Source organism: Apium graveolens, chromosome 4 (assembly GCF_009905375.1).
Source record: "Apium graveolens cultivar Ventura chromosome 4, ASM990537v1, whole genome shotgun sequence".
NCBI classification, from domain to species: Eukaryota; Viridiplantae; Streptophyta; class Magnoliopsida; order Apiales; family Apiaceae; genus Apium; species Apium graveolens.
In genome coordinates, this window is record NC_133650.1 from 295,830,878 (window position 1) to 295,846,744 (window position 15,867).

Genomic DNA, 15,867 nt, shown 5'->3' on the forward strand with positions numbered 1-15,867 from the left:
AATAATAGCTAAAATATCTTACAAATGTTTAACTTTAAAATCTATACTATTATATTAAAGAAGAAATAATGAAAATTTGGTTGATAGTTGGTCTTGTCACAGTAATTATAGTAATATTATTTAAAATAAAACACTCTGATAAATAGATGAATATTCACAACATAATTATAATTTGGTTTAAACTAAATAATATATAAGTTTCACGTGGTCCGTGCAAAATAAAATTATGCTACTGATCCAATCTTAATTAAAAAAATAAAAATAAACAACATATAGTTGGTTGGATTTGAAGGCTCGGGCTAAAATAAAATAATAAAGACCCAACTCAAATAAAATAAAAATGAAAAAAATTCGTTTGGTCGATATAATGTCATCAGATTAAAATAAAATAATATAGATTAACAATTCAGTCTAAAACAAAATTATATTCATTCCGGACTAAAATAAAATTAAACAAAAAACTAAGTATAATTAGATTGATATGACGGTCCTTAACCTAAAACAAATATTTGATTCCTCATGGACTAAAAAGAATTTATTATTGAATCGAGTTAGAAACAAAATCAAAATTTGAAAGGTAATTCATTGATCGATATAATGTCATTATGCTAAAACAAAATAAAATATTTTATTTATTCGATTTAAAAAAAAATATTCAACGAGCTAAAATAAAATTAAAAATAAACTAGATGTAATGAGCTGCATTGGGTAGATATAAACGACATGTGGCTAAAAGAAATAACATATATTATTGATTTAGGCTATAACCAAAATTAAATTCAATCTAAAGATAATAATTATATTATTGATTAGGGGTAAAATAAAATTAAAATATATCTAATTCATTGGTCCGTACAATATAGGTATAAAAGAGTGGGATAATACGGATCTAACCTCAAGTTTTATAGTTAATTTGTGTGTATAATGTTTGGATTTGTATAAATTAACGGTTTTCTTTAAACTGTATAATATACATTCTATTTTAATAAAGTGAAAGATAGAGTTGATTTCTTTATCGGACTAAAATAATCAATATAGCTAATCTGAGCTAAAAAAGATTATACAATTGATTCATATTTAATAAAAAAATAAAATAAGAAAATAATTAGATCCACTAAAATAAAATAATATGTATTTTTACCATTGATACAGGATTACACAAATTAAACTAACATAATCTGAATATAGTTAGTTAAATTTGGTCCATTAAAAGACTAAAGATAATTCATATACTATTGATATGAGCTAAAATTTATATACTTTTAATTTAAACATAATTATCTTTTATAAAAATACCTTTAAATATCAATAAAATTATAAATTTTAATCCTTACACTACTTTTTTAAACTAAAATATCACCAACTTATACACCCATGTGTATATTTTTAATTATTATCAAATCATATTATTAAAATTTCAAATAAATAAATTTATAGCTTAAAATATTCACTTCAAATCAAATTCAAAAAAATATATAATAATAAACACAATCCATGTATTGCACCGATACTGGTTTTAGACTAGTATTAATATTATTCACATTTTTAAAGAAATTAAACTTTTAGTTAAAATGTATTTTTCAGAAATTCGAATAATGAGAGGCATATAATCGAAATAAAAAATGTAGATTTTAATTTTATTCATACTAAGCTCAATTTGATGTGGAGAAACAAATCTGAAATCCAAAGGTACAATTCTTTTTTAAAATACTTAGTTCTACAAGAGATTTAGCAAAACATACTCATTTTTTTATAAAATTGAATTCTAGCATTATTTTGTCAATAATTCTAGCATATTTATTTATTTGTTTAGACATCTATTTATACTATACTATTATTAGCAGAACACCCTCTATTTGGTAGTCGGTTGTTCGGTACAGTTATTTGGTACGACAAATAACAACCGAGAACCTAAAATATTATTATATTTATATTTAAACTGCTCTCATGGATTCAGGGTTCGAACCCGTCAACAGCTTATTATATTTAAACTTTTATATTCTTTATTTTAACAATTTATACAGATTTAGGGCTCGAGTCCCGTGAATAACATATGATGTTATATTATTTATTTTCAGTCAACTCTCAAATTATCACAAAACATTTATTATTATAATTTATTATATTATTCAATATATTTTTCAACTATTGAAACTATATATCAATATATAATAATTTTAAAATATAATTAATTTTATTAAAAATCATTCAAGTGTTAAAGCAATCCGTGCATGACACGGGTAATAGGCTAGTATGATATTAAAAGAAGAGGGGCCGGAGACAGAAAGATGTTAACTAATAAACAAAAACGACATGGTGCAGAACTTGTTAACTTCACCAGTACTGTCCATTCTATTCTTCACAATTTATATGGGAGTCAATTGGTGCGACGCCGACATAAACTTTTTGTTGCATTAATCTTACTGGGACCCTTCCTCCTCCGCAGTCCTGTTCACCTACAGAAGTCAGAGACTCGAAAACCACTTAGTACATGTATAAATCTTCTGTAATTAGGTTAATTTGATTAGTTTTCAGTTTTTCACCCGCTTCTAAAATGTTTAAATTAATTGGCCATCTAATCAAACTCCGAATTAGACCATCAATGACAAGATTTGAATATTCGACATTCCATATAAGAAATATAAGAAACTAGTGAGTATACTGCTACACCAAGAGAACTAAGTAAATTTGGATGAAATGTTTGTAGTTATGCCGGGTAAATAGATAAATGATTCATACAGCAAGGCACTGTGCCTAAAGGAAGGCATTAGCACCAATAAATAATATAATGATGAAGCATCATCTTTTTCTACAAGTGTTGGCAATTCCCCTTATCCAAAACCTGCAGGGGGATTAGCTAGGAACATATTTATAGTAGTAGTTCACAAGTCTTTTTGCGTAGCCATATCTTTCAAGTTGTGCATGAATGTGTTCCCCACATTCTTCGGTCTCATGCCAACCCAGCTCTCGTTTAAGTACCAGCCCAGCTGACTTGTTATGATAAACAAATGAAAAGTTTGTAACATAAACTTTACTATGCCCCCACTTCCCCATATGCCTTGAATCATCTCCCCCTGTTAAAAAGTGAAGCTTAATATTTAGACAAGTACGTTGGTGGTGATCAACACATTCAGTCCCCACCCCCTTCCATTATCGGCGACACGAAACGATGGGCTAAAAGATTTCAACTACATGCACCAATTATCACTTGGAATATTGCCCTTACGACTACCTCCCCCCACAAATATTTATCTGCTGTTCGTGTGGTTGCACTTGATTATGTTTTATGCCCAACCTTTTGCTATGAAAGTATGCAAGTTTAGTCTGTAATAATCGACAAAACCACGTGAAGTACCGATCCAATATTCAAAAAAGCAAAATATATTATGTTATATGTTTAAAGGTAAGGTAGACTGACATCAGTCTTCCACACTATAACCATAAATTTCTAATTCAAGAACTAAACATGTTTTCAATTAATGTAAGAAGGTGTTTGAAAACATGCATTCCATTTGAAAAGATGGATTTCAAATGATAGTATTTGAGTTGTCATTTCAAATTCACTTTATGAATTGTGAATTTCAAATGAAATCTAAATTTTCAAATATGTTATTTAATCAAATCCAGAATTTAAAATGAAATTCAGGTTCCTATACGGGATAATGAATATATATACTATTACCAATAAATGAATCCATGTTTATGGAAATAAATAAATCAAGCTAAGTTTAGCTCCACTATCATGAATAAAATAGAAATCATGTTCATCGAATAAATCAAACTAAGTTTAGCTGAGGGCCGAAAGATGAACTTATACAATCCGGCCCCTCACTTGATAAATGAACCCATATTTACCGAAAGTATGAACCGGACTTATAAAATTCGGCCCCTCACTTGATATAGGTTTTCAAAGCAAAGATGAGGTTTCATTCTTTGTTCCCCAGTTTACTTGATGAATATGTATATAATACTGGATTTCACAATAAAGCAACCACCATATACAGTATTCTGTAGCCTTCCAGATTAGGAAGTTTTGCCCAATATGCTTGTAGGACATGGATGTAAATGTATCCAGTATATTCTAGCCAGTGCTGGCATTATTGTGTGTAATATGAGAAATGAGTGTGTAGGTCTAACTATTTATGATCATGCTGTTCTGTTCTCCAGAGAGTTGACATACATGATTACATTCTAAATCGAGATTTCAAAAACACTCATAATCTTCCAATGGCTTTAACAAATTTGTACAACTGTGATGTCGTCGGAGAATGCATTTTAGAAATGCATATTTAATTCTTAAAAAAGTTTATGCCCGAACGTTGTGATTGAAAGTGCCGACTTTACAGTCTCTACTGTTTAGAAAGATATTAACTAAATTTCCATAAGACTCCATTTGACAAAGAATAGCTAAAATTTAATCAGTGTAGAATACTGACCATAATAAACGGTTTTGCTACCAGAAAAAATTTCGAATGAATTTCACGCCTGATCATTCGAGACAACGCTTATATTCTGTATTGCTGTGACTGCTGGCATAATAGAGTTATCTGAAGTTTTTTTAGGACATGTTGTAAAAGCCGGTAAAAGAAAATTGTGGATAAAATGTCTGGTGTCTATGTGATCCATACTCGGCCTAAAAATGTTGAAAGTGAATACATGTTCAAGCGGATTCAACAATATTTTAAAAATGTTACATATTTTTAAATACACATGTTCACGTGTTGAATTTTCAACACTGTACTTGATGAAACTCGAAGTGTCCTAAAAATTATAGCCGGCAATCGGGTCTTGTCGTGTTGTGACATGTACTTTTATGCCGTGTACTTTCGTGTTTCGTGTATGTAAATATAAAATTCATATCCAATTCGAAATGATTTCGTGTACCCATATGTGAAACTCATATCCGATTCGAATCATGTCGTGTACTTTCTGTGTACTTTTAAATAAAAAATTAAAATAATATATATACATATATTATATATAAAAAAATCTATTTTAATGTATAATTTAATGAAATATGGAAAGTGTATATATAAATATATATATATATATTTACATAGTATTCTATAAAAACTTGTAAATATTTATATAATATTTATATTATATACATAAATATATGCATGTGTTATATATATTAATTTATAAATATATTTATCTCGTGTACTTTCGTGCACCTAAATTGAAACCCATATCCGACACTAAATCTATCGTGTAATTTCGTTTTCGTGTACATTCGTGTTTCGTGTACCAAAAATTAAAACTCGTATCCATATTTTTCATGTCGTTTCGTGTCGGCTCTACTAAAAATGCTACTACTAAAAATGTAGGGTAGTGTACACTGTAGATCTGGATAGGAACAAGACTAGTTGTACCTCTATAGACCACCCCTTTTATCGTGGCTCATGAGGAGAGAGTTGTTTGTCTATTCACTTGGTACCAGTGACAACAAATTTGGCTTGACATTCTACCCTTCCATACTTGTGCTCATTTTAGACTATGGGCGGAATCAAGTTGAAGTAGTTCAGGTTGAATCCTGGCTAACAGCTGAACTTTTATTTTAAGCCCGAAATTTAAATTAACAATTAGTAGGACATTTTTAAGTCCCCGTCAACATTAAACACATAAAAATTAGTTTAAAAACATAATTTTAAAATTCTGATTTCGTGTCACAGTTATGTACAATACATGCATACGATTATATGATTATATGTGCTTGCACAACATGTAATGTTTGATATGTATATGCTTATATAAATTAATTTACATGCTCAAAGAAATTAGCAAAAAAGATAAAATTTAAATGCTCAAAGGAAAGCATTAATGTAGACCAAACAGTTCATCCCAAAAGTTAATCGAATATCACAAAAGCTAATAAGAATTAGATAAAAAGAATATAATACATTAAGAGAACTTTATTTGCAATGTAAAGTTCTAAGCTCATGTCATTGTGGTTATAGCTCAAGCATTATTAGTACTAAACGAATCATACATGTAATATTAAAATATACACAAAACATTTAAATTCACATGAAAAAATGCAAGAATTTTATGTAACCTCCGAATCCAATATCCTTTAAACTAATGTAAAAGAACTGTTACGGACTACTACCTTTTTGAAGTATCATGATTAAGTTAGTTAATCCTAAAGCAATAAAGTTGCATGTGATGAATGAATAACAGTATACATTCTCCTTAATTAGCATACATTAACTCAAAAGCAACTAATTTAGCCTCCACATTAACCAATCAAAAGTCAACACAATCTTATCAAAAGATGTTAATTAATCATTAGTTTTAAAAGGCTTAATATCTCCTGTAGGCAAGATCCTGCCTTAACGACGCAGCAATTACTCCTTTAAGATTATAAAATTATTTTTGTAACGTAATAATATTGTCACTGTCACTTTGTTGCTGCACTTGAGTGGTAACAAAAATCAGGGACCACTTAATTGGTCTCCAGAAGATTAACAATGCTTTGATTAAAAATTGGGTTTACTGGCCAAACTTAACTACCTTTTTAAATTGAGGGATTTCGCTGCAGCATTTGGGAAGTACCTAACAAGGGTTGCGACTTGCGAGTTATCCCGCCAAATCGCATGAACATGCAAATATAAGTACCAGTAAACTAGTACATAAAGCCATATCAAAATATTAATATTAAATAATGATTATGAAAATTTATTTTAAATTTTTATTAAAGTATATAATAAATAAAATTGTACGATTATTGCAATTTTTCTTTTTAAATTATATGTAGTTTTCATTAACTCAAATCTTATTAGAACAACAAACTCAACGTTATTATATATCCGTTGTTCAAAAAAACATAACTAATATTTAACATCGAAAATTTAGTCAAGCAATGAGTAACACGATTGACGAATAATTTAACAAAAAATTAAATCAATATTACTAAATAATTGCATATTAAATTTCTTATTATTAGCTGAATTTGTGTTTTTATATAGTTTGTTATTGCATAATTTTTTCCAATAAAATATTCATTAAGTATGTATAAATTGGCATTTGGTGCTAAAATAAAATTCTGTAGGTATGAATCTAGAAATTACAATGTATATACGATTCTATTTATATAAAAACAATATAAATATGTGGTATATAAGAATAAAAAAATGGGAAAAAATATTACATATAGAATTATAAGTTATATAGGAATAAAATAAGAATAAAAATGGTATATTTAAAGTTATAATAAGATTTAAAAGGGGGTGAAATCAAAAGTTCGTAAAATCAAAAATGGGTAAAACCAAAAGTTCGTAAAAACAAAAATGGGTAAAACAAAAGTATGCCTTAAAAAATGGTTTTCTTATTAATTAATAATAACAATATATAAGGATTTCATTTTATTATTTTAATAAAAAAATAACAAAGAATTCTACGAAAAATAGATATATCGTAATTATAATATGATTCCAATCTACATTTTGTTAAAATACAACATACAACTCTACATAAAAGAGAAATACACGCGTGAAACCAAAATACGGCGTAACCGTACTAAAATGAAACCAATTACCCTATCAAGTACACAATTTTATTATTTTTCAAGTGGTGAAACCAAAATACAGTTTTTATAATATTCATATCATTTTATTAAAATGGAATTCCATGAACAAATTAAAAAAAAAAATTAAACACATGGCCTATTTACTTGGTCGTGATTTATATTTTTCGGAAACTATTTAGTTGGGCCAATTTATGAACTTATTCATTTGTAAAATATAAGATAAATCCGTGAGTGTGTGTTTAACTAGTAAAAAAATGACACATTAAATAATGAGAAGATAATTAAATAAAATCTTGTGATAATGGTCATTCAAATCATAATTACCATAATTTTTATGAATGTAGTATAAAATTCCTACAATTTGCCGTGGAGAATAGAGGATTCGTGTAAGAAACCATAGAGGATTCATGTAAGAAACCGATCGCTCTAACAAGATCTCCAGGTATTTTAGAAAAATTTCATAATTTTATATTAACATTTTAATATTTTCTCTCATTCAAAAATTTATTTACGGGTCAAAAAATGAATAAAGTGGATCATGACGCGCAAATTTTTGAGACACTAATTATATTCGTGTTCATAATAATTCTGAAAAAATTATAGAATGACAGGTAATCGAAATTAAAACACCAAATCTACCACAGTTTTGATAGCAGGTTAAGTAATTAGCTTATCCAAATATAAAGGTATGATAATAGGACCATTATCAAGATTTTATATTAATATTTTAATCATTCAGGACATTCTGTTTCTCCTCACGAAGCGCAGTAACTTTATTATAGGGTGATGGCCCTGATTTATTATGGTTATACATATTTTCAAGAAAATATGTACTCCCTCCGTCTCCTCAATTCTTTATATCGGGTGATGGAGTTCGACACGTATTTTAATATTATTATTAAATGTAGTTATATAATTTTTTTTAAAAAAAAAATTCTTCTAAATTAAAATATAATGTTCAAACTTTTATAAAAAAAAAAAAATTTTAAAAAAAATTAAGGAAATATACTTTATAATTGCCTTAAAATGCGTGTCTAAGTATATGAAAAAAACTGTAAAAAAATGGTAGAGACGGAATTAGTATAGAGCAGCAGTAGCAGAGAGAAGCTGATAACGGGGTCCTACCTGCATTAGTGATCCCCACAGTTCCTCGTCCCCCACTCCCAGCAAACAAGGTGTGTGTCTCATTCTCACACGATACAGATCAGTCAGCCTTCGGGTCTTTAGGGTCAAATAGCATACTAGTATAATTTTATTTATACATATCGATTGCTCTCAGGTGTGTGGGTTGATCCACACAGGCTGTCTCAGGGACACGTGATTGTGAAATACTCTCCCCCCGGCACAAAACTTATGACAGCCTCAGGGGCACTGACACTTGTATATCATCTTCCCCCCTCCCTTCCTTTTGCTTTTGTCTTCCGTCCAATTTCATATTCAGGATCATCATTGTGAGAAAAAACAGTATAAAATATTAGGGGAATTTAATTAATGAGTTAATTAATTTTATTAACGGAACGAAATGAAAACTTTCAACCAACAAATAGTTTGCTTCAGTGATTGACTTCTTACCCCTCCTTAATTGCAGATCTTGGTAAGTATATACCTAAAGAAATTATTTTTGAATTATGTCATTTTACAATATTACTTCTTTTTTTTACAAGGTTACTTTTGTTGTACATAAGATTACAATATTTGTCTTAAAAAGATCCACTGTTGTTTATTCGTAAGTGAATCCAACCTAGCCAATAAACAATCTGAACTTTTATATATAGAAGAGCTCGGCTCAATAATTAGGGATGAAGTTTAATAAGTTGAGATATGATAACCACCACCTTTGCGAACTAAATTATGAAAGAACAGCTCTGATACCAAACTTGCGGTTATTTTAACTAATATCATAAAATGGTCTTAAAATATAAGGAGTAATGTTAGAGACATAAAAATAATTACAAAAAATTATCACAAAATGACATGGCATGTGACATAATAAAATAATTCAATTAGTGCTATTAATGTAATTGCAGGGGGGTCCATTTATATTTAACCAACAAATATGTGACATATGTCATTTATAACTATTTTAGTAACTTATTTTGTATCTCTAGCATTTTCCAAATATAAATATAGGTCTTATAAGTTAATTTATAACTAAAAAATCTGTTTATATGGTACGTATATCAATGTAAAAACAAACAAAAATTATTTGTCAAGTACTTCAATAACAACTTCAAATAAATGTCATTTGGTACAAGAAATAATAGTGTGTTTTCAATTAATATACAATTTCGGATAAAATAAAGACGAAATTTTAACGTAAAGCGAAATTGCGCAATTTTGCTTTAATGTAAAAACGGAATCACAAATTTATTTTTACGGAAATACTACTCTTGGATTCGAAGATATCTGATTCTCATCCATCATCCTTAATCAAAAGTGGAACTTATGAACATAGATATAAAAACGATCTATGAGCGTAGAAGTGCAAACCATCATGTAGCACTTTCAGAATGTGGTAATTGAATTCCACTTATAATTGTGTTGATATGAGGTCAAAATTTGTTAGGTATCTGAACTAAATTCTACCTATTTTGATCCTCCGGCCTCTTTACTTGAGAATGCATACATCAGTTTTTTACTTGCCTACAACAATCAACACCTTTATATTTTTCCAAGTCATAGTTTATTATTTAGTAACGCCGACCTTCTATCTCAAGCTTGACTTTCCTATCTACTGCAATTCTTTAAAAATCGTTCTTGAATGCCAAGTATCTGCAACTGCAATACAGCTCCGACCACGGAAACGGCTTGACATTGATAAGCTCCGTTTATAGTTTTTAACTGTAAGTCAAACACTGGAATGATGAATTACATTGACTGCATGCAACTTCTAAACACTGAAGTCCTTATCCATATCACACACGAAAGAAAAAGCTTCATTTCTTCAACTTTTTTGTGTACATCAGTCCTTTTTAAACCTTCACATCTTTTCAACTTTACTGTCCTCCATTCACACACCATCTCAGCTTATGAGATAAGCTACAGTCACTTTCTTTAATTGCGTCATATCGTTCATTACTCGGATCGCATTTTAAAAAAAGTGACTTAATTTCATTTATATTTCATTATTAGCCTCTTATTAATTGCTATTATTTACATGTATTGAAAATATTTTAACGAGAAACACCGGCGAAAAGGGTGTCATTTCACGGGGGGAAAGGGTTCCTCCTTTACGACAAGTACACGATTAGCCAGCTGGCACCGACTGCCCTAGAATTTAATTAATTTTATATGGTGGTAATAAGAAAACAAGTTTAAATTGGACTAATTAGCGTATGAAACTCAAAGTGAGTATGTGGACATTATCTGATTTGTGGTCAAATTTTGAGAAGTCGTATTTTTTATTTTGTAAGGTTAAGAAGTGAATCATTTACATTTGATACAACTTTACCCTTCACATCTCGTGTAGGGGCAGAGAGACGGAGATATCGTTAGATCAGGAGATTTCTATGAAATAGACTCTGAAGTTAGAGCAACTTCAAGAGACTCCTGAGTTTTTTTTATAAATATTATAACTAATAAACTCTTAACTATTTTTAAGAGAGAGAAATTTACTCTTTTTTCAATAATTCTCTTCAACTCACTCTTTATTTATATTTTTATTCTTTTAATTGAATAAAAATGCTACTTGACAAAATCCAAGTGCATGAATACATTATTTATTATTATAAATTGAACGAGGAAAGTTTAGGAGCTTCTCACTAGTGCATGAACACATTATTTATTATTATAAATAAAAATAATATAATAAATATATAAATATCTCAAATAAATATTAAAATATATACAATATATTATTATTTTCAATTTCTTATCTCCTAAATGGTTTAAATTTACTTATCGTGATATTATTTCATTATAATAATATTATTTTTGTTTATTATTATACTAAAAATAAATATTAATTCAAATTAAGGTTAAACATTAATATTAAATTTTAAAGAAAATCTATATATTATGATTTACATGTGAATTTTTATTGAAAAATATTATTTAAAATTTATTTTTATTAAACGAAAAAAATAAAGAAATTCCTCAAATCTCCGCGGATATCCCCGTTTCTCTTGGCTATATGGTTCATCCGAGGAGTAAAATAATTCCCGTTCGGGGATCGGGACGGGTTCAGGGATCGATTTTGGGTTCGGGAATGGGGGCGGGGATAGCACTACCCGACCCCGAAGTCAACCATCCCTAGATATGCTTTAACTCTTCCTCAAATACCTAGCTAATTTTTTCTCCTCTTTTTTTAAGAGTCTCTCTCCTCACCTCTTCTCTTTCATTACTCATACACATCAATTATATTCAATTTTAACATCATATATATCTCTTTTCCAATATAATAACTATATTTATTAATAAAATGTAAGTTAAGAGTTAGGGAATGAGATGTTGTTGGAGATAATAAAAAAGTTTGGATCCTAAATATTTAGGAGGTAATTAAATTATATTATTTAGAGAAAGTTCAAGAAATTTGTTGGAGTTGCTATTATCATTTGTTCAATTGCACAAATAATATCTTGCAAACTCTCTATATGATATAAAAATGGGCTGAATTGTATTGAAATATAAAATATTGTTTATATATAAAAGCTCAGAAGGCTGGACCACACAGCCTCAGTTAGGCTTATATAAACCCCTCACCTCTCTTCCTCTCCCACAGCAACCATCTTTCTCCTTCAACACAACAAATTACATTTCTTTCTCTGATACAACACCACCATGCCTGAAGCACCAAAGAAATCTCTACATAAAATATCACCAGACTTCAGTGTTTCTGAGAAGAACAAAAAGGCTCTTCACTTCATTGAAGATGTCACCTCTAAACCTGATGAAATTCAGAAGCTTGTTCTTTCTGAAATACTCTCCCGCAACGCCCATGTTGAATACCTTCAACGCCACGGCCTTGCTGGTCAAACTGATCGAGACACTTTCAAGAAAACCATTCCTGTTATCAAATATGAAGATATACAGCTTGACATTAATCGTATTGCCAATGGTGATAAGTCTCCCATCCTGTGCTCTCACCCCATTTCTGAGTTCTTGACAAGGTATTCTTTTACTATATGTATGTTAATACATGTACAGGGTCATGTTCTTCCGCTTCTCAGCATATTAGCCTACAAACCAACTACAAATCATATCTCGCAGTTTTACAAATTCATGGTCATATTACTTCAAATCACGTTCACATTAGTACAATAAAGTATTACATATTACCGCTTTGTAGTGTTTTTGTTTTATTGGTCAAGTTCAATTATATAAATTTAAATATTCACGCACACATACCTCCACTGAGAACTAAACTCTTGGTATGAGGAGAGTACGAGGAGCTGTATCTGCTAGGCCAAGCCTTGCAGATCGCTTTATCTTTTGAAGGATAAATTAGGATGTATTTGATTAATACCTTTTATGTGTGATTTTTATTTGTCTAAGAAGTAAAATTTATATTAAAATTTTGCTTTTATTGTGAAGTTCTGGGACATCTGGAGGTGAAAGAAAACTAATGCCAACAATTGAAGAGGAGCTGGAGAGGAGATCATCGTTGTACAGTCTTTTGATGCCTGTGATGAATCAGTTTGTTCCTGGTCTAGACAAAGGCAAAGGGATGTATTTCTTGTTCATTAAGTCAGAAGCTAAAACTCCTGGTGGCCTTCTTGCTCGCCCTGTTTTAACTAGTTACTACAAAAGTTCCCATTTCAAAAACAGACCTTATGACCCATACACAAACTACACTAGCCCAAACGAAACCATTCTTTGCTCCGACTCTTACCAGAGCATGTACTCCCAAGTTCTCTGTGGTTTATGCCTCCACAATGAAGTCCTTCGAGTTGGGGCCGTTTTTGCCTCCGGTTTCATCCGGGCAATCAGATTCCTTGAAAAGCACTGGCCTATATTGTGTCATGACATCCGAACCGGGACCCTTAACCATGAAATCACCGATCCATCTGTGAGAGAATCGGTGCTTAAAATCCTCAAGCCAGACCCCAAATTAGCCACTTTCGTTGAAACCGAGTGTAGCAAAAAATCATGGCAGGGAATCTTGACTAGGTTGTGGCCTAATACCAAATATGTTGATGTTATAGTAACAGGGACCATGTCACAGTATATACCAACACTTGATTACTTTAGTAATGGCCTTCCACTTGTTTGCACCATGTATGCTTCTTCTGAATGCTATTTCGGTGTCAATCTTAACCCGCTTTGTAAGCCTAGCGACGTCTCTTATACACTCATTCCAACTATGGCTTACTTTGAGTTTTTGCCAATTCATAAAAATAACGTGGTCAAAAATTCGATAAATGTCCGTGATTCTCTAACTGAGAAAGAACAACTAGAATTGGTTGATTTGGCTGATGTTAAGCTCGGGCACGAGTATGAGCTTGTTGTCACCACCTATGCTGGTAAATTGAACAAAGACTACATTTATTTCTTGTTATATCAGTTTATTATTAGGTCCAAGATTCTTACATATATATGCTTTATGTTTGGCAGGACTTTATCGATACAGGGTTGGAGATGTACTTAAAGTTGCAGGATTCAAGAATAAAGCCCCACAGTTCAACTTCATTTGCCGCAAAAATGTTGTTTTAAGCATTGATTCTGATAAAACTGATGAAGTTGAGCTACAAAATGCAGTTAAAAATGCTGTCACGCATTTGATGCCATTCGATGCAACTTTAATTGAATATACAAGCTATGCAGACACGACCACAATTCCGGGACACTATGTTCTATTTTGGGAGCTTAATGTTAACGGGACAATCCCAATTCCTCCATCAGTTTTTGAGGATTGTTGCTTAGCAACTGAAGAGTCATTTAACAGTGTATACCGTCAAGGTCGTGCCTCAGACAAGTCCATTGGACCACTTGAAATCAAGATTGTGGAATCAGGAACTTTTGATAAACTTATGGATTATGCCATTAGCTTAGGTGCTTCAATTAACCAGTACAAGACACCTCGCTGCGTCAAATTTGCACCCATTGTTGAGCTGTTAAACTCAAGAGTTGTGTCAAGCTATTTCAGTCCAAAATGCCCCAAGTGGGCTCCAGGGCATAAGCAATGGATGAACATCAAGTCAAGTTAATAAAGTTGTTATGGTTTTTCATTTGGAGATCCAAAACCTAGTGCTTGTGATCAATTTAGAAATTCAAAAGGCTGATGTTAGGATATCTCATCCAATCATATGTTCTGTTTTACTTATCTTAAGCTTTTGTTCTAGTAGGAACTTCTGAACTAGTCATGTATAAAATCAGTTACCATTTCAGTCTGTGCTCTGATCTAGCTACTTGTTTTTTTTTGTCGAGGAATGATCTTGCTACTTAAATTTAATGCTCTACTATATACGTTGCTTGTGGAATGTATATATTAGTGATACTGACCAGGAAATCTGCAGGCTCATTGAAAACGGTCAATTTGGTCCTCTGGCTTTTCCTACCATTCTCACACAAAAGCCAAAGGAACTTTACCCTTAGCTTAACTCAGGGTCTAACGAGCTACAAGTATCGGGGACGGGGAAGGAATGTGACAACGAGAACCAACTCTAGAAGTTTCCTAGCAGTATGAGCAAATTTATTGCTAGCTGCTCGGACACCATTCATTCATGGAACAACAAAAAATTTCAATATGGTAGAGGATGATGGAGTCTTGTCTTTCTTCAAACTGAAATGTGTCAAGTTTTCATTGAGTTCTCATATTTAGAAGACGTTATGATTATAAATGACTATGAAGGCACATTTCCTAGCCGGTACTCTCACTTCCCTCTCCTCGAGAATTCTCTAACTATGGACGAACAAGACTTGTATTAGGCCCTGGAACTCCCTTATCATATTGAGTCATTAAAGATTCATTGAATATATTAAGTTTTAACCCCCGGATAACAAAACAAGAAAAATAATGGTAACTGGCGTGACCTGGTAAGTGATAATACATACAACTTGAACGCTTAATTATTGTGTTTATTTTCCTCTCCAATTATCATCAACTTAAAGTACAATATTCTTGTCAAAGATTATTGTATTTGTATATAAACAAATTGACGCCAATTATTTAGAGGTAACATGTCGTTATCACTTGATTTAAGACAACAAAGAAATGTAAAATAGAAACAGAGAGTATGAATAATGTCATAATTTTATGGAAAATGTTCCCTTTTAGGTGATAACAGTTGATGAGAAATATACTATTTACGCTGGATTACAGGAATAATGCTCTGCAAAACTTTTAACTTCACGAATACCATGCTACTGTATTTTGTAGGAGTATGTTTACGTTTTAGCCA

The 15,867-nt window shown here is 30.8% G+C and overlaps 1 protein-coding gene across 1 annotated transcript; it reads left to right on the forward strand.

The window, feature by feature from the left end:
- Nucleotides 1-12,224: 12,224 nt before the first annotated feature.
- LOC141721261 (indole-3-acetic acid-amido synthetase GH3.6-like) lies at nucleotides 12,225-14,857 on the forward strand. The gene is made up of 3 exons (XM_074524088.1): nucleotides 12,225-12,636; nucleotides 13,061-13,989; nucleotides 14,081-14,857. The coding sequence occupies exons 1-3, from the start codon at nucleotides 12,308-12,310 to the stop codon at nucleotides 14,671-14,673; spliced, it is 1,851 nt and encodes a 616-aa protein (XP_074380189.1). The 5' UTR covers nucleotides 12,225-12,307; the 3' UTR covers nucleotides 14,674-14,857.
- Nucleotides 14,858-15,867: the final 1,010 nt, after the last annotated feature.